At 46.4% G+C, this 19,688-nt stretch overlaps 6 protein-coding genes across 6 annotated transcripts; 4 read left to right on the forward strand and 2 right to left on the reverse strand.

Annotated features, from left to right (window-relative positions):
• Positions 1-1,436: 1,436 nt before the first annotated feature.
• On the reverse strand, positions 1,437-3,030 carry MGYG_06750 (hypothetical protein; the record flags this gene model as incomplete). Its single annotated transcript, XM_003170711.1, has 4 exons — positions 1,437-1,448; positions 1,501-1,642; positions 1,706-2,113; positions 2,168-3,030. 4 exons carry the CDS (start codon positions 3,028-3,030, stop codon positions 1,437-1,439), a joined length of 1,425 nt encoding a protein of 474 aa, XP_003170759.1.
• Positions 3,031-4,600: 1,570 nt separating this feature from the next.
• MGYG_06751 (averantin oxidoreductase) lies at positions 4,601-6,413 on the forward strand (the record flags this gene model as incomplete). The annotated part of the gene is made up of 4 exons (XM_003170712.1): positions 4,601-4,814; positions 4,885-4,913; positions 4,995-5,204; positions 5,310-6,413. The coding sequence occupies 4 exons, from the start codon at positions 4,601-4,603 to the stop codon at positions 6,411-6,413; spliced, it is 1,557 nt and encodes a 518-aa protein (XP_003170760.1).
• Positions 6,414-7,111: 698 nt separating this feature from the next.
• On the forward strand, positions 7,112-8,628 carry MGYG_06752 (O-methyltransferase; the record flags this gene model as incomplete). The annotated part of the gene is made up of 5 exons (XM_003170713.1): positions 7,112-7,369; positions 7,429-7,555; positions 7,614-7,707; positions 7,792-8,255; positions 8,315-8,628. 5 exons carry the CDS (start codon positions 7,112-7,114, stop codon positions 8,626-8,628), a joined length of 1,257 nt encoding a protein of 418 aa, XP_003170761.1.
• Positions 8,629-8,801: 173 nt separating this feature from the next.
• MGYG_06753 (hypothetical protein) lies at positions 8,802-10,545 on the reverse strand (the record flags this gene model as incomplete). The annotated part of the gene is made up of 2 exons (XM_003170714.1): positions 8,802-9,834; positions 9,896-10,545. The coding sequence occupies 2 exons, from the start codon at positions 10,543-10,545 to the stop codon at positions 8,802-8,804; spliced, it is 1,683 nt and encodes a 560-aa protein (XP_003170762.1).
• Positions 10,546-13,574: 3,029 nt separating this feature from the next.
• On the forward strand, positions 13,575-15,876 carry MGYG_06754 (tubulin-specific chaperone E; the record flags this gene model as incomplete). The annotated part of the gene is made up of 4 exons (XM_003170715.1): positions 13,575-13,589; positions 13,645-14,682; positions 14,794-14,823; positions 15,049-15,876. The coding sequence occupies 4 exons, from the start codon at positions 13,575-13,577 to the stop codon at positions 15,874-15,876; spliced, it is 1,911 nt and encodes a 636-aa protein (XP_003170763.1).
• Positions 15,877-17,046: 1,170 nt separating this feature from the next.
• MGYG_06755 (hypothetical protein) lies at positions 17,047-19,488 on the forward strand (the record flags this gene model as incomplete). The annotated part of the gene is made up of 3 exons (XM_003170716.1): positions 17,047-17,646; positions 18,107-18,551; positions 18,614-19,488. The coding sequence occupies 3 exons, from the start codon at positions 17,047-17,049 to the stop codon at positions 19,486-19,488; spliced, it is 1,920 nt and encodes a 639-aa protein (XP_003170764.1).
• Positions 19,489-19,688: the final 200 nt, after the last annotated feature.

Raw genomic sequence — 19,688 nt, forward strand, 5'->3', positions numbered from 1 at the left:
TTTGAACAGAAGAAATTCAACGTTTGTCGTCTTTGATAGAAGACTCTTTTCGCGTACTACACCCACTCATTGATCTTGGAGCAATAGTTTGCACGAAAAGGCCAGCCTGATATACCCTTATTTGCCTTTGGAAACGCCCATCTTACGAATGAACAACGTAGTTAGATGGTATTTCCCTTTTTCTACAGATTATTACTTTGAAGGAACCTGGTTTGGCTTGACCATGAATATTTGGCCACTGAGTACGATTTCGTGTCAATGCTATCGCATGCCGTTATACCAATCAGTATTTGATCACTTACAGATCAAGATTGACAACTTGATATCATATCAAGAGACGGTCAACCAAGTATTCAACGCCTACAAAAGTACCAGGGCGTTCTATAGGTCATCCTTGCCATGAAAACTCGCCATCCTATCCAAGGTACTCGTGCCTATGGCCCTTGATATAGCCTTTACAAGGTATCCATTACACTACTATAATGCCTTGTATAGCTTCGAACATGGTAATCATATCAGCCTCAGCACTGGGCAGCCACGACATATCTTCTCCTGGATAACAGCCAAGGAGAAATTTGCCTTTGGCGAATAAATGTCGCTTGGTTTGCTCCAAATCAAAGACGCTTGGGTCGCTGGCTGCAACGGTGGCGAATTTCGTCGAAATCTCTTAGGCAACACTCCTACCCCATCCCAGCCTCGTGAGCCAGGTTCCCCTGGCCCCCTTCGCATTGGTGGTATTGATAGACCTCGGTATAAAGCTTGTCGGGATACGGAGGCCGATACTTGATGTAGCCATCGAGATTAAAAGTATGTGAAAAAAACATACGGACAGATATTATGGAATAAATACAAGTTCCTATTAATGTTCTCATTTCAGTGACACCTCTTTATTCGTGCAATGGTGTATATGGTGGTAGGGCCGCACGCACTATTCGATCAAAAGATCATACAGCTGGTCGCCGCATTGCCATTAAGTCTTGATGGTTGATGCCATACTTGATGTAGTGTAACAATACCTTAGCTATATACGCAGTCGTACGGCCGCCCGTTATATCCGGGATATCTGCAGCTAAAGTGATAAAAAATCTTAACCTCGACAGTCCATAGCCAACAAGCTACCACCTAGGCCAACTAGCCGGCGATTGGCCGCTTCAAAACCTAGTGCAGAATTTTCAGGAAGGCGAATACCGCTACAGGTTTTGTCAACCCCTCAGATTTCCTTTGTATTCTACGGAGTATTACGGAATATTCTATAACTTAACTCTATACAAAGTGAGGCTTGCAGTATTTGATATGAAAGCACCAGACTGAAATATGGTATAAATCCCGCACCTCGTCCTGAGATCTGATGCTTCCTTGGACACTTGAGGCCCCCACGCCGAAATACAGCCTGACCTGAGCCATTTGCACGTGTTTGGAGAGCTCTTGCACATCAATTAGATCACATACTTGTAACCTGTCAGCATTTATCAACTATTTTGATGGCTATCGTGGACTTACTGGGATGAATATATATGGAACTTCTCTCTCATAGCGTTTCCATGCCTCACCATACTTTCTCCGGCATCTAATTATATCCCTTCTTGTGCGATGAAGAATCATAACCATGAAGAACACAAAGTAAAACCAAGGAAAGGGGCTCCTAATTGATGATTAGTTGGTATCGTACCCGACTGTTACGGTTTGTTCACGCATAAACACTTACCTGAAGCCAGTGATTAAACCCCAGGACATGGAGAAGAACATGTCAGGGACATAATTTGGTTTTCGGATAATTGCAAACCAGCCGTCGACGAGTATTTGATCTCCAGTATCCGTTGAAATAGTCTTAGGATTCTCAAGAGTCTGCCATGGCACTTGGGGAAAGGTGTTTCGTTTAATGAGTTGACCTTTTTCCTTATGCCGGAATGAATTCTTCTGGCCGTTGGCACTATCCCACATCCAATACATAAAAAGATAAGCAACAGAAAGTGCTGTTAGGGCGAAAGGGTTCCAGCGGTATTCAGACGGGTCATGGTTAGCGAAGTATAGGGCACAGTGGCAATAAGAAAAGGGCACGCCGGCCATATTCCAGAAGGTAAGCAGATACCCCAATTTTTCAAAATTCATATCCCTAGGTCAATGTTAGCTTAGAAAGAACTAATATGATAATGCTTTGTTGACTTACCAGCTTGTAATGATCATCTCCTCTGCTTTGGCGCAGGCATTGGTATATAAAAAGTGTGCAGCAACTAAGAAGAGTACTTCCGCCGAGACATATCCATATGTTTTGAACTGGCGAGCAGCCACGGCACAGGTAATAAGAAATAGGATAAACCATGGGATTCTTACTTCATAGAACATTTTAAAATCCAAGATACCAATACGAGGATTTAGCTCAGCGCCCATAAAAAAGTCGTAAATAGGGTACCCTGTAAGTCTATGTGTCCGTCCGCGCACAACAGCTTGACCATAAACAATGAAGCTATTTAGAATGCCAGATAGGATAGCGACTGTCATAATAGGCCCAAACTCATCAACCAGTGTGTCTAGGGGAAACAAATTGGTAAAATGTAACACTGCAGCAAGAGCAAGCGTTGCATAGAAGCTAGAGTATGCAGAACAATAATAGAGAAGCTTCTTGCCACCCTCATGTTTCAATGGCCGGCCATAGTTGGAGACACCGGGCATGTAGCAGTACATGAGTGCTTCCATAATAAAGAATGTCCAGTAGATAGCCCAGGCTTTGAAGGTCGGATAGGCTCCCTCGTAGACCAACCGAACAAGGTGACGGCTGAATTCTACCCAGGACTGATTAGCCTCGGGCATCGGCAGGGAGCCATCATAGTATGTTGCGCCTATCCACATATACCACATGAGTAAAGGGAAACCCGTCATCAACAAAGCGGTACCAATTGAACCACCAAACTCGAATTCGTTTGATGCGCCATCGGTGAAGCCCTCTGTGTTAGCCGCTGCTTTTTCGTTATCCCTCTTGGCTCGCATCGTATCGGTAGCAGGATGAGGAGGATTTCTGCGGTTGACTCGCATGACTGACTGCCGGGGGCCGGAGGTGGGGTAATGCAGCGGAGTGGACTGAATAGGCGAAGGTTAGAGATGAAAAGTGTGGTCTCCGGCAGGTTCAGCGGCGATTATATAGTTATATGGAGGTGCGGCGTACAGAGTATGTGGCGTAATCTCCGAAACATAAACTCAATTCCACCATCCTAGCAAACGCCAAGCAGTAACTAAGAGTGCAGCAATCACAATGATTGAACGGATTTGCAATGCAGCAAGGGTAAAATGTGACGGAGGATGAAGGATGATGTTGGGTTGGGGCCACAGTTGGTCACAGCATCAGATTCGTTCTGCGCATTGACAGGCACTCCAAAGGAGCGGTAACCAGTCATTATGCCCTTACAACCGAATAGGTGCAACGGATGCTCCGTACCCTCCTAACTATCGGATTAGCGTAGCCTGGGCACTGTAGCGCCAGGTACATACATAGTGCATCGTAGGTATATAACTATACGATAACGAGTAACCCGTATTATCATAACGGCCGACGGGTGATCTTCCTCATACTGTATATATCTATATACGTACCTACTCTCGGCTAAAAGGCCTCTCTCACTCAGGAGGTGCGGACAGGGGCTGAAACAGAGTTTACTTGGCAATTGACTAAGTGGGTCAGCGGCTTCGTGGAGATAACTTCCGGAGCTTTGTTTATATACACGGTTTTGTTAGAGCCGCATGAGTAGGAGCTGGATATTTAATAGTCTAAGTAAGTCGATTGTTCCTCTGTAAACTGTATGGGAATTCTATGTTGACTCCCTGGATGTACTCCCTAGCATTGAATGCACTCTTTATAAGCTAGGCCAACGAGTGCTCCTCTGGGAGATTTAGGATCCTAGGCGTGGCATCAGGCTATTGAAGCAGGCATATAGTTACCCTAGCGCTCCTTTCTCTACTTAAACGGATGGCAGTCTCACCAGCTTACAAGGGACTTTATTAGCCCAATAGCCCCATTACAGGGTTTACCCACTACATATCTAGTATAGGGTCGGCCAGGTGACGTAGGCTTTTCATCGGAACGCCCTTTTTGCATGGGCGAGATCCTTCCAGAATACGAAGTATTCCAACATTTAAGCAGGCTTCGTAACTATATATCTAGCAGACATGGCATAGGTAGTAGGATTATTGACGAGACGCGCGATCCAACTTATTGTCATGCACGAACGACATGTACACCTGCTTGGCCAACGTTTCTATCACGATATACGGCTTTCTACAATTGGTGACAGGAGACGAGGCTGGGAGAGGATTTAGTGGTCCGAAAATAGTTATCTTACCCCTCTTACTCCGTACATCAGCAAATATTCTGCTGGTTTAAAAGCTCAACGCGGGCTAGGGAATGTCCCATGCTGAGCCCAGCCTAGAGCCATGCCCTCGATATAGTTACTCGCAGCTTGACTTCTGTTTAGCAGGGGCAATATATAAATAAAGGCTCCCTCGCTTCAAGGTCCAAACTTCTTATATTTCCTCGGGTATTCTAATGGTTATACTTCTGCTTTCATATAATTATTGGCTTTGCAATCACAAAAGAATCTCACGAGGCACAATGGCGACAATAACAACCTGGATGGTGGCGCTAGTCTTAGTCCTTGCGGTCCTTCTGTGCCTGTACCGGGTCCTATACAATATCTTCTTCCACCCGCTGGCAAAATTCCCCGGACCAATGCTGGCTGGCGCCACATCGGGCTGGAGAGCGTATAAGGAGGTTATCAAGCAGGAGACGTTGGCCAAGGAGCTCTTTGGTCTCCACCGACGATATGGTAACTCGCTCCAAATAAGGCTGAACCTTAAAATTAACCTTAAGAGCGACCATTACTAACTCTATTTTAGGTGACATAGTTCGCATTGCTCCAAACGAGGTGAGCTCAAGTCCAAATTGATATTCCCCCTTGTCCAAGAGCCGATATATTTAATTGATACATATGGTTGTCTCTACATAGCTTCATTTTGGAAACCCACATGCATTTCACGAAATATACCACAGAAGTAAACGGTGGGATAAAGACCCAGGCCTCTATCGAACGCTTGGAGTCAAGAGCGGATCGTTCGTGTTTTTGAAGTACGATCATGCGAGAGAACGAAGAGAGGCGCTTTTGCCAATTTTCTCCAAGAAGGCTATCCAGAGCCTCGAGCACCTTGTCTGGCGAAATGTTAGTGGCCTCCAGCACATTTTATGTTGATGACCCGTCGCTGGCAATATTATGGAACGCCTTCATTTAACCATAGCCCAAGTACTTACCTATAATGTATTACAGGCCACTCGCCTTGCATCGTCTATTACCAAGGCTCATGCGATGCAACACTCCATCGACCTCCTATATGCATTCCGCTCCTACACCCTTGACATTATTATGTGCTTCACATTCGGTAACTGCGTTAACGCGTTGGATGCACCAGCGTTTCGAGACCCCCTAATTCTGGCTATGGACGCTAGCCTGCGCATGTTGCCTATGTTAAAACATTTCTCCCTGATTCGTAACCTGCTTTATGTCGTTCCTGCGGATCTGGTTATGGGTGTCCTACCGGACGCTAAGCGGTTGGCACCACGGCTGTATCAGGTTCGCAATCTAATTCAGCGGCAGCTGCAAGCTGTGTTACAGTGCCCTACAAAGCTGGATACCGTGTCCCACCAGACCATCTTTCATCGCCTGCTGGACCCTCAAGTATACCGGAGAAAGACGGTGCCGAGTATGATGGCCCTTCAAGAGGAAGGCATCACGCTTATATTTGCAGGCGCCAATACAGTAGCTGACACACTGCTCATGGGCCACTGGCACACGATGCAAAATCCCAGCCTGCTCACAAAACTGAGGCACGAACTTGTTACAGTCTGGCCAGAACTCAATACGCAGCCGGCCTTGAACGACCTTGAAGCCCTTCCGCTACTTACCGCAACCATCAAGGAATCTCTACGCTTTGTCCCTTCAGGCGTGTCGCTGACCCGCATAGTTCCCCCCGAAGGCGCAATTATATCGGGTCAACAGATACCCGCTGGTACGGTAGTTGGCATGGCAATCTTGCATGTACACCGGTCCACCGAGATCTGGGGGGACGATGCTCTTGAATTCCGGCCGGAACGGTGGCTAGAGGGTAGAGAGAAAGCAGATTCAGGGGACCAGAGCTCAAGCCAGCCGAAAGACCTAGACCACTGGCTCGTGCCGTTTAGTCGAGGGCCACGCATGTGCTTCGGCATGAACCTAGCCTGGGCAGAGCTGTACATTGGCTTTGCAACTATGATTCGGCGGTTTGATCTTGCCATTGATGGCACAACAGCAGAAGATATGGAGTGGCGGGAGTGCATTGCAGCATACTTTCCTAGGAGGCACTTGCATGCGTGGTGCCACCCAGCCCAGACTTGAGCACGGAAGTTTGACGAGTACTTACTCCGTGTACTGGAATGACATGCACAGTGCTGTAATCTATTTCCTAACAGTAAACATTATCACAAGTCATCGTACCTGGTTAGTTCATTCTCTGTTGTGTCTTTCCTTGTTACCCCTTACAACTACCAAGTGTTTGCCATAATGATGGAGAAGCGTTGAATGAGATTGCATAGGTTAATTGATTTCTACATAGTTTCCATTTTTGCATTTATGGGAAAATACCTCGATGAGACGAAGAGATATTGGTATAGTTAAGGGTATATCGGTTTTCTATGCCAGTATGGCGATCCACTGACTTGCACATTTTGTATAGCTGGGCCGTATGATTAAGATGTCAAAGAGCATTACACAAAGGGTTATTAGCATCACCATTGAGACACATAAGCTGATACAGCATTCTGCATTTGTGTCCTTTGTGCCACACTATAATAATACCCCGCTTAAGGTGATCTCCAGTTGACAAAGAAAAACAGTGCCAGTGCATGTGGTAAGATAGAGTAAAGAAACACTGCTTAACTTAAGGTATGTTATACTGTAAATGCCGTAATAGCCACGAAGCAAGCAGCACACATAAGTTCGCATCCGGCTATCTCTAGATTCTGATTTGAGTCGAATCATCCTCATTATTGCTCATTGCTTCCAAGTGTTTACTGTCTCCTTCAAAAATACCCATCATGGCGTTCCTTAAAGGAAAAAGTCATAATACCACAACCAACGAAGACTCTGTAGGAGAAATCGTCAGCGACAAAATGGCAAATTCCCCTAGCATACCAGACATGGTACCCAGTCTGATCGAGAAGATATCCTCGTTCAGGGAGCGGTTTAACCCTGAGAATTCCATGGAGCGATTCGACTTGCTCGATACTGCTCGGTCACTCGTCTATGCTCTCGAGACACCAAGGGAAGCCATGCTCAGATTTTGCTGGTCAGAAGTGAGTATACCATGCGTGTATCAGCGAATGGATGAATGATACTCATTGATATTTAATAGCCTACTACTCGTGCTGCTATCGAAATCGCTGTGGATCTAGGCATATTTATCAATCTTTGCAAGGCCCACAAACCTAGGACAGTCAACGAACTAGCCAAGGCAACTGGGGGAGAACAAAAACTTTTGGGTATAAACTGGCAGCAAACATCACCACTTGAGATACTTGATATTGACTGTTTTGATAGCACGCATCTTGAGACACTTATCTGCTATGGGGTTGATCCTCGAAACCGGACCTGATGAATACCAACGTACTGGGCTTTCTACTTCGCTATGCTCGTAGCAGTATGTCAATTTTTATCGTTGTGCGTAAGTAGCATATGCCATCATACACTATGGTATTCGTTTTAACGGATACAACAGATCATCTCGCATCACCGTAGGAGTGCATGCACTTCCAGCACATCTCAAGAAGAACAGGTATCACAGTCCAACCAATGGTAATGACTGTGCCTTCCAGCTTGGATACAATACCAAATCCCACTTCTTCGACTTTATGAAGGTTCACCAAGAGATTGGCGGCCCATTCCATGAGAATATGAGCACTTATAGCCAGGGAAAGCTTAGCTGGTCACACCCAGACTTCTACCCTGTGTCAAGGCTTACAGATGACGTTAGCATCGGAGAAAACGATGTAATATTGATTGATATTGGCGGTGGCCAAGGGCACGATATCTCTAGATTTCGTCGCGATTGGCCAGATATACCGGGTCGTCTGATACTCCAAGATCTGCCAGGAGTAATCGCCCAAGCCAAAACCAAGGCGCTGTTACACCCTTCAATTGAGACTATGGAGCATGACTTCTTCACTAAACAACCGATAAAGGGTAAAAATGACACCCTAGATTTAGGTGATTTAAATAGGTGCTAACTGTTTTCCCATAAGGTGCTCGAGCATGCTTTATGCACTTCATCTTCCACGATTGGAGTGACAATGATTCCCAAAGGATCCTTAGGAACCTCACACTCGCAATGAAGCCCAGATATAGCAAGCTTCTAATCCACGACCATGTCATCCCTGAATCAAAGGCCTGTTGGGAGAGCACCAGCCTGGACCTCGTCATGATGGCCAACCTTGGGGGGATTGAGCGCACAGCTGCTGATTGGTATATCCTTCTGGAATCAGCTGGGCTGAAAATTGTCAAAATTTGGACAGCTCATAGGGGTATTGAAAGTCTTATTGAATGTGAACTCGCCTAAAAGAATGTGTTCTCAAAAATCCTAATATAAGGCTGGACAGGTAATTTCATAGGCTAAGGAGGACCTCCCCTATATAGTTAGTGACGCGCAGACGGTTATATGACTCCACCAATAATAAAAAAAGTAGCCATTTGAAGAATATACTAGCATAAAATCTGATTGTTCCTCATTTTTTAAACTGTTCTAGATTTATCACTTTCTCTTCGCTCCCTTTCCTGCCTCCATTTTCCGCAGTATTGCCATTGTACCCATACAAGTGGTGAAAACAATATGACAACACCAGTCAATATCAGAAAGGAGTTCCTTACTCTAACAGCCGCTATCAAGGGTTGGATCACACTCACTCCAGCAGCACCCACAAGGCATCGAACAAGGTTGTTGGTTGCTGTTGCGCTGGCTGAGCCGTTAGGGAAGCAGTCCACTAGCATGGTGGAGTTGATGTTAAAAATGGCGGTTGCCGTAAAAGCAATCATGAATTGCAATCCCAATGAGGCCACCAGGTTAGCAGCGAAATACCTCCTCAAGTCATTCAGCTCGAAGCTGGGTCCGTAGAAGGCGACACATATGATGAAAGATAAACTAAAATAGGGCATAAAGCGAAGCCGGGTGCGTTCAATAGGGAAGTCTGGTAGGTTTTTGATATTCACTGTTTCCGGGAAGCCATGGCGTATCTTATATTCAGATTGGGCTCGCTTGAATGTTCGGTCTAACAGCCATCCGGTAAATATAGAGCCAAGTACACATCCGGCTCCGTTGGGAAGGAAGCAGAGACCAATTTGCCATTGCGTTAGACTAGGGAATGAGTGCAATAGAACAGTAGTGGTTGAAGAGGTTACCATACTCCAGAGAGTGTATATGAGAGAACCCCAGGCAAGGAGAACAAAGATATCTTTTTGGAAGACATATGTTAACGGGACAAGTGTGCTTTTGAATGATATGCGTAAAGTCTTGGATGGTGGGGTTTCTCTGTTTTTGGTCGAGGTCCATGATTTAGGTGGCCGCAGGTAGTACAGCCATGGCTTATGGAATCCATGGAGAGGAATACTGCCGTTTCCCGCTAACTGGCGCTGAGTTTCTGGTAAGAACACCAGTAATAGCAGTAGGACAATAACGCTCTGGACAAAGAGGAGCCAGAAAATGCTTCTAAATCCCCATTTGCTATTAAGCAGGCCACCAAACACGGGGCCAACGGCCTGTCCAATCATCCTACCAGTAGTCAGCTTAGCAAGGCATTAATTCCCAGGAGAGTTATTGTGTTCCAGCTTACCGAATTCCAGCGTTGGCTCCTACAAAGCCTCCCCTCTCTTCAGGGCAAGCCATATCTCCAATCACACCGACACTGATACTGATAGTTGCCGCAGAACCTAAAGCCTGCACGCCACGAAGTACAAGTAGCATTGGGAAGTTGGCCGTGAAAGCCAGAGCGAGATTAGCGGCGGCATATATGGTGAGGGTGATAACAAAAGTAATCCTGCGACCGGAAGTATCTGACATCGGGCCCCATATGGACGGGCTGATACCCTGAACTATCAGGTACACGGTGATGGTCAGAGCTACCAATGAGGCACTGACTCGTAGCTGGGACGATATGGTGTCTATCGCCGGGAAATATATGTTCGAGGAAAGGGGAGAGAATGCCCCTGCTATCGAGACTATGAGAACGAGCTGCCATTTCTGACGGTGAGAAAAGATGTGATATGGTGGCTCGGTAGATGTCTTGGTAGAGGTATTCTTAGTTGCAAGTTCGACATCCTCTTCACCGTTAATATTCGTGAGGGTCAAGGAAGACGATGCGTGAGGACCGTTTTCTAAGGGGTTCCGAGCAGTCGGCGATGGTAGTGGTGTAGTATCACTGCTGGCATGGGAGAGAGTGATGGAAGACAGGTTGCCGTCCTCTGCCCGGCGCTCGAAGACCATCTTTCTTAGTGTCAATTCTTAGAGCTGTACACGCAAACACACTCTTAATGATCCATTCACTATGGGCAGGAACATAGTTTATAAACCACTAGCCACTAGATCCCCGATCCTCTATCCTCTGACTAGGGATGAGCCATCTTTGGGATGACGTTGCCCATGCAGACCTGGGTCATGGAAGGTAAACATGGCAGTTCTCTATCGACGAAACGCTTGCTTCGTGTTTCTTAAGGGTATACTTTTCGTTGGGTGCCCCAGTTATCTCTCTTCTCGGAGGCTTGCATTTTCGAAACCTCCGCTGCTACCCAAACCCGGCATCGACGGTAAATCAAGCACGGGGTCTCAAATTGCTAGAAAGCTAACGAGATCTTTCTATGTCATCGGGCCATGGTATCGCAGCAGAGTATGAAGTGATCGGTGAATATGGATGGAATTTTGCATGGAACGAGTCAAGGAGACACGAGGAAGGAAATTTTTCAGGCCAACAAGCCGCATGAACTATCCACAAGGGCATCATCCGTTCCCGCCTGCGAGAAAGCCTCGCAGATCTTCAGTCCCGTTCATCCGAGTTTGGAGCTCCTTGTTTTCAAGAGAGCCAGGAGTAATTATTGTTCCCCAAACGTGCACGGCAGAGAGAGACCAATTGGAACGGGGCCTGAGGGTCTGGATGTGCTGCGCGTCCCTGCGTTCGGTGTCTTTCGGCCGCGGCACACAAAGTTCACCGTTTGAGATAACTGACTTAGTTATACCAGATTTCGGCTTGAGCCTTGAAAAAGATGAGGAATCCCGCAGAGGCGCAGTCTGATAACTAGTCTGATAGTCCGATAGTGCGCCAGCAAGCGTGGCGAGGTTTAACCTTCCTAATAGGGGGAAGCTAACGAAGTCAACCAGGTTCATCCAAGGAGCCGTACTCTGATGTATAAAATCTTTTTGAATAGTGATAATGTCTATCATGCTGACCGTGGCGATAGGGCTACGTACCTCCCTCAACCCATAAACTATCGACGCTAGCATTTCACGAGTGGTGGTAGGATGGAATGTTGTGGTAAAAGGGGCAATATAAATATATGTAGGTAGCTAATTAAATATCTGCAAAATGCCCCTGGCTGCCTCTATTCCGTGTTATGGTGTGCTGTCTATGAGGATGGTTAGTTACGTGGCCATCCAAAACATGACAGGGGCTCAATTCTGTAACTTACAAATCGACGGGACGCCGTGGCGATGCGCTAACTATTTTTCTTTTTCTTGTTGCTTGTTTTTTTAATTTTGGGCAGACAAGCCTTGCAAGGATTCTACATGAATCGCCGTCTTCTCGCTATCTGAGTAGTTGTTTTATCTCCCCACACGGCTTGAAGATCAGTCTGTTCCGTTGTTATCGCGGCTAAGAATGTCTGGAAGGACATCGTGGCGTGCTCAAGGATAGTATCGGGGCCGAAAACCTCCCGTAACTACATTGCAGGACCAAGACTCAGACTTGTATCTGGCCGAGTTGTGAGCTATAACGAGTTGCGAGCCGTCTTAACACCACGCCGATTGATACCTTTGATTCAATTCTGCAGCATAATGCCGAGGTATGTATCCGTATCTCCATTCCTTTCCCGACTCTGTTGCTGTCGCTGGTTTTGTCCAGTCTATCTCATGTGCATGGCCGTATCTTCGACGAATCGTCTCAGGAACAAACCAACGTGCAAGTAAAAAGTAACCAAGCTCGTACACCTAACGCCGTCATATGGGATGATCGACGCAAAGTAGATGACGTTCAAGCCGTGATCTCTCAGAGAACCAAGCATATCAATAACAGGCATAAAATCGAGCATCCGATGCTTCATAGCAGTTGCTGCCAGGTGAGAGTCGCTATGGTTAACTACTCAAAACTTTGCGCACGCCGAGCTGGTTCCAAAGGCGAGAAAAACCGACCGAGTGGACGATATTTGTTAGCATCCATAGATGCTCTCGTAGAGATGACATGGAGGCATCGCAGCGATATGTTGTTGTTGTCGTTGAGACGAGGTTGGGAGGCTGATATCGTCGTTATATAGCAGGGTTAAAGCAGCGATAGTAACTGCCGAATTAGGACTAGTTTATCGTTAACTAGTGAGTTATTTATCCAGCGCTCAAACTCAACAACCTAATCGAATTTACTGGAAGAAACCCACAATATCTCATAAAACATGTCAAGCAAGTTTGATACAGGTCTGGATACTAATTGCCGGTATACCATCGGGTCAAGACTGTCGTTTGATGGTGCATTTTGTACGGTCCGATATGTCGGGCCTGTTCATGGCACCAAGGGCGAGTGGCTCGGCGTGGAATGGGACGAGCCCGATAGGGGCAAACACTCGGGAGCTCACAATGATGTGCAATACTTTCAATGTAAAGACCAGATCACTACATGTATATGTAACGGCTGTCCGGTCTCTGACTGGTTAACACTTTCGCAGGCAAGAGTAATCACCCAACTGCAGGCTCATTTGTCCGTCCAAGCAGACCATCAGACAAACCCCTGAGCTTCCTGGAAGGGGCTCATGAGAAATATGTTTCTGAACTACCAATATTCCACTCCTCCTCCAAGGGAGATCGTGTTGTGGAAGATTTTATATCCAAGCCTATTGAAATCAGTGGAAAGATTGTAGAAGAAGTTGGATTTGATGAGATCCGCAAGCAGCTTGCTGCGTTGCATGAGCTTCGGATTATCATTCTCGACGGCCTGCGCATCAATGGAGTGTTGGCTGAGCCAGATGAATCTGGTAATAGAGAAAAGGAGCTTGTGAAGATCAAAAAAACTTGTCCAAAGGTCATGGAGCTTAATCTGAGCCGCAATCTTTTGCGGAGATGGTGCGAGATAGTCGATATCTGTGCTCAGCTGCCAGAAATAAAAATATTAAAGCTAAAGTAAAGTATATCCAGCATATTCATGTTTTATGATTACAAACTGACCAATTTATAGTGGGAACATTTTCGAAGATGTTGAGAACTGCTCTGCGGATATAATATCCCGCACAGTGAATACTCTATTCCTAGACTTTACTTTAATGGACTGGAAGGAGGTATGATGTTGCGTAATCCATTTTTATGCGCTTTATCGGCTGACAAGTTTGCAAGATTGCCTTGATATCCTGCAAATTCCCTTCTTTGGTTACCTTATCGTTGGAGAATAACCAATTATCGTCTACCTCTGCTCCGCTGTCAGCCATGATACAGGAGCTTTTACTAGATTTTAATGAGTATGAATCTTTAGACTCTCTAAGTCATCTTACGGCGTTACGAAATCTTCGTCATCTTTCGCTTCGAAGAAATAAGATCAGTAAGATATATGCGTCGACGCCCTCAGCCTTGGTCTTTTCTCCGACCCTCAAATTTGTGGATATATCATGCAACCAAATTCCATCCTGGAGCTTTTTGGATGCTTTACAGGAAGTATTTCCAGGCATGACAAACTTACGTATTTCCGACAACCCTTTATACGCTCTTCCGCCAGCCCCAACGAAAGTGACAGGGTTGCCGGAGGCACGGATGACGGTGGACGAAGCCTTCATGCTGACACTCTCACGGCTATCTAATCTGGAGATTTTGAATTACGGCAAGATCACACCCCTTGATCGCCTTAATGGAGAACTATACTACCTTTCACTAATTCGAAAGGAAATCCTTGCGCACCCCCCGAGCATGGAGCAGGATATACTGAACTCACACCCACGATATAAGGAGCTCTGCAAGATATATGAGACGCCGGAGATCCAACGTACCGACAACGACAAAGAGCCTAGAGATATAGATCCTCGCTCCTTGGCAGCCCAACTAATAAAATTCAGGTTTCACCTGGCAGATTCCAGCAAGGTAGAAGGGAAACCCAGTGCTCGTGTTTTTGAGAAAGAGATACCCAAATCATCTGATATCTACCTTATCAAAGCTATTGTGGCGCGACATTTTTCTTTACCGGCGCTTCAGTTTAAACTAATCTGGGAATCCGACGAATGGGATCCTGTCGAAAAGGGAACTGCGGAAGAAGATGAGTGGGACAGTGAGGATGCCGACGAAGACGATGGAGAGGCCCAACCTGCCCACGACAAGTTAGTACGACAGTTCAACGAGAAGGAGTTTGTTAGGCGAGAGGAAGAGTTGACGGATTCTACGCGGGAGGTAAGCCACTGGTTTCCAAGAGATATAATGGAAGCAAACGTAAGGATAGAGCCTTTTTAATACCCTTTATCCATGAGATACAATCCTGTCTGAACATAATCTTTCTTAAAGGCCTGCATGCATCTATATAAAGTACATGCCGTACGTAAATAATGTTAGCTTCGGGGAGTAGATAAGATAAGATAAACTTTCACGACAACTTCAACCTTCTGAGCTACGAAAAAGTTGCAACTCGAACCAAAACTTCTAGTTTTATCTTGAAGATCATACCAAACAGCTTGAACATGTCGGAATACTGGAAGTCAACAGTGAGTTTTTACTTTTTGTACGCAAATGGTCTTTAGTAGCTAACAACTCTTGCTTTAGCCCAAATACTGGTGTAAACACTGCAAGATCTTCGTTCGCGACACACCTTACGAGCGAACCCAACACGAAGCTACAGGAAAGCATCAAGGCAGCTTAAAACGGTTTCTACGAGATATACACAGAGACCAAGAACGGGGTGAAAAGGAAAGCCAAAAAGCAAAGAGCGAAGTCGAGAGACTGCGGGGAATAGTATCCAACCCTGGCTCGTCAACGGGATCCAAACGGCCACAAAATGATCCGCCATGGAAGAAGGCGACAGCTACAGGAGCAAACACCACAGGTTTAACACAAGACCGGATGCAGCAGGTAGCACAACTGGCAGAAATGGGAGTTGCAGTTCCCGAAGAGTTTAGGCCGAGCATGGCATTAGCGGGAGACTGGAAGGTTGTCTCTGAGACACCGATCGAGGAGCAAGCTGCTGACGCGACGATTAAAAACGTTGGCGTTCGAAAGCGGAAGCTGAGAGAGGATGAACAGGAAGAGGCAGACATGCAGCAGGAAGTTGTGAGAAAGTCATGGGGCTCCGCGATCCGCGAATACCGAGCCAGTGAGGACGACTCGGCTGATCTTGACGCGCTTTTGAACATGACTACAAATGTGAAGAAGGTGAAGGTAGAGGCCAAAGATGAGCCCAATATTGGGGATACGCAGGAACCCGCTGTGAAGAAAGAAGATGCCGAGAATGACGGTGCGGATGCGCCCGCCAAGGATGAGGATATACCACCCAATATCAAACAGGAAGAAGATACGGCTACGGGAGACGGGCCAGGGGATTCTCCTCCAGCCGTTATGTTTAAGAAGCGGAAACCTAAAAATATAAAACGGTAGCACCTTATTGATCTATACCATTTTTTCCCTCTCATCACATCAGAGTTGATCTCTGGACTTTGGAATACATATTTAACTATATTATCTGAGTATATAGATAAGATAGATAAGTCTACCATATTCTTGTTACAGGTATTGATATCTAGATGTTGAATTGATGGCTGCGTATAAAAACGCGACAGACGTGAAGCAACTGATCTATCTTATACGTATAAATACCAAATTATGATACTCCCGTCTATCCAAGTAGCCTACCAAACCACAGTGATTTATTTATTGGCGATATTAACCTGGTCGAACAGTGATTCTTCAGGTGCGGAAGCCGTCATCACCAAGCTTGGCATCGCCACTCATTTTTCTTAGTTATCAAAAAGTTGAGCCGCTTGGAAACATCTCGAGTCGCGAACAGCTTTTTGCGCAGACACAGCCAGAGCAGAGGGAGCCGAGAGGCATCTAGCTAAGATTGCTGCTAGAGCCTTCTTTATTAAGCTGGTAAGTGAAGATGTCTACCTGTGTCCCGCAAAGTGCTGGTGTTTTTCTTTTTTTCTTCATCTTCAAGATACGTCGCAGTCATATTTCTTCCTCCCCATCACCAATCCTGCCTTGCCTAAGTCTTTTCCTAGCCCAGAAGACTGTGCTAGATTGTGCGATGAGATTGAATACCATATAAAAATGCCCATATGTGATATCTGCAACTCTGGCATTGGCGGAAGAGTACCAGGTTTAACCACCTTCGTCTGCTCTGTGGCTTTCAACCACTTTCATCTGAAGGGTATTATTGGATTTCTATGAAGAGTATTATCAATATCTTAAACAATGGATAAGACTACATATCTGATGGTTCCTTATCTGGATATTGGTGATGCTCTAACCACTAGGTGAAATGTGGCTTTATACACGCAAAACTTACCTGGCTACCTTTTACTTGATGGAGACGAAGCAAGAGACCAATATAGAGGCAACTGCTAACCGCTAGGCTTTACAGAATTATTCACTGCATTCGAATAGCATATCCCGATGTTCTCATTGCGAATCCCTTCGAAACGTTACCGAAGTACTCTGTAACAAGACGGACGATGCGGAAAATCAAAATAATTGAGCGCATTTCGATAAGCCATTGATCCCCGAACCTCGAGCCAGCCATAACTTATACTTGGATAAAGAAGAATCATGGAGGACGGCGAGACACCATCTGGCGCAATATCGGCCCCAACGGCGACGGCAGATTCTTCAGCGGAGCCTCAAGCACTGACTCAAGGCGAGCAACCGGCCACGACGAACGGAAACGATCAGTCGAATGCCACCGGGTATGAATCACAACACACGCTAGCTACCGATAACAGCTTGGTCCATCCTCCTGCTGCCTCGAATCCTCCGTCACAGCCTTCTGTGCCACCGACAGAAGCCCCGGATCCCGTATATCAGCTTGCGGCCGCAAGCTCTACCCTGGATTCATCTCAAATCGGAGCTGTTGACCATGTTGTACAGCTTCAGGCCCTACAGCAGTTCAATAATGATCAGGGCCCATTTAACCCCAATGCTAGCTTAGCATCTCATGCTGCACAGGCTACTGCTCCTCCTACAGCTCCAGCTCCCGCAGCCCAAACTCCCGTGACCCATATCACCCAGTATTACGGCGAGATCCCAGCTGGAGGCTTTTCTGACGGTTTCGAATTGGTAACGGATGAGAGCGCTGCAAATCGCATGAAGCGAGATGTCAAGCGAAGGACAAAAACAGGCTGCCTTACTTGCAGGAAGCGCCGAATAAAGGTAAGAAACGGTCCTTTCCCTGCTTTTCCCTGTTAGTTAAAGCAATTGTCGCATAAAAATACCCCCTTCGAGCAAGCATAGCCTGTTTGTCTCTCGCTACACTTGCTGTTTGCTGCTTGTTGGGATGTTTTCTTCCCTTTTCTTCAGATGCTGGTTTTTTTTTTTCCTTCTCCTTTGCTCCCCGCGTCTGCAGCTCGCTTAGCATCAAAACCAAAACTTCCAGAAAACTCGATCTTGACACGAGAGCAACATCCTCGAGCAGCAGCACCAGCCAGCCTTATTCATGTTCCAGCACTCGTTTGCACCAGTTTGCTGTCTTTGAAGAGCTTGCACCTCCTGTTTTTCGTTTTTCTTTTTTGCATATTCTCTTCTCTGGTCGTGGTCAATTTTACCCGTGTTATCAGCTATACCCAACTGCGAGTCGCCAATTTGATAGATCCGTAACTGAGATTGAATACAGTGCGACGAACGGCATCCAGTGTGTCGAAATTGCGAGAAGAGCAAGCGAGACTGTCTTGGATACGATCCAGTATTTAGAAGCCAGCCAGGACCCTCGTCGCTACAGCCGGCGCCAATAGCACATCCCTCGCTGCAAGTTGCGCCTCAGAACCCTCATCAGGCCGCAGGGCTCAACCAGACGTATCTTGCAACTGGCACAGCGCATTCTGTATCTCCAACTGTCAATACAGCTACGGGCTCATCGGCCTCGCCGCCCCAGGAGAAGTTTGACTTTGGCACAGAACCAGAGCCTACTCCCCTAGCAACAGCTCAGGTAGCTCCAGCAGCACCAACAGTACCGATCACCGCTTCAGTCGCGCAGTCGAGAAGTGTTACTCCGAGAGTGGCTGAAAGCCACCCATTGATAGCTGCCTCAACGACCTTGCCTAACTCAGAAAAGATGGAACGTAAGGTCTCCCATCTCACTACACAGATTATATCAACTAATACATGCTAACTTGAGTTATAGCGAGACAACCCAAAATGTCTGAATTGCTATCAATTGGTGGTTTTGCGCTACCGGAAGTTGATACCAATCCTCTCTCACCTACAAAGCTGGAAGAGGTAAAGATGTTATACAAGATCTATGCTCAAGGAATGGACCGCCTGCTTGAATGTAACTGGTACGACACGCATGGGCTAACCCGCTTACTTGGAAACCCACGCCTACTATCACTCTACTCTTCTCTTCTTGACGGTTTCACCGATCCAAACATACACGATGTGTCGGTGATTACTCGAATGGAATCATTTGAAAGCAATGTCATCTGGGAAAGTCTTTGCCTGTGCCGTTCAGCCCGAGCTCTGGAGCCGACTAATGGAACCGACACCTCAAACTCCACGGACCCTCAACTCACATATGCTGTCAAACGGCTATCTCTACTCGAAGCCTTACTCACAGGAACCGTGCTTGAAAACAATCCGGTATCTCGTCACAACTACCCGGAAGATGATCCAGCTGCCACCACATCCGGGTTGAACGCACAGATAAAAAACCGTCAGCTTAATTTCTGGGAGTCAATGGGAGATTACCTGTCAATCCCGGACAGTGACCCAGATGCAAGCAACAAACGGGACAAAGCCCTCTTTGCGGCTCGTGCGTTCCTTGATATGATTGAATGCCGTGATGTCGTTTACTCTATTGCCGTTGTCAGAAACATTTCCAAATTCCAACCCCGAAAATTCAAACTTCCCACCGCCTCTGACGAAAAGGACCCAGCTGCAAAGTTATATGTAGCATGTCGATTCCTAGAGGATGAAGTTCGTGGAAAAGCGACTAACCAGATCACTCGGCGTATCTCTCAGCTAACCGTCAGATATTGGGACGAACCCTACAATGTCTGATTATACAACTGCAACCTGTCTGTTATAGCGTTGGTGCGCCCTCCTACCATTTCTTGCCTGCCACGGCCGTAACGAGCATGCCTGTTTCCATTTTATATGTTTTTTATCGTTTCTCATCCATGGCGTTTTAGAGAAGGCATTATGGGGATATCCAGGAGAACACGGAACCAGGCTGGAGCTTTGTAGGATATATTTGACTT

Source organism: Nannizzia gypsea, genomic scaffold (genome assembly GCF_000150975.2).
Source record: "Nannizzia gypsea CBS 118893 supercont1.6 genomic scaffold, whole genome shotgun sequence".
Lineage (NCBI taxonomy): Eukaryota > Fungi > Ascomycota > Eurotiomycetes > Onygenales > Arthrodermataceae > Nannizzia > Nannizzia gypsea.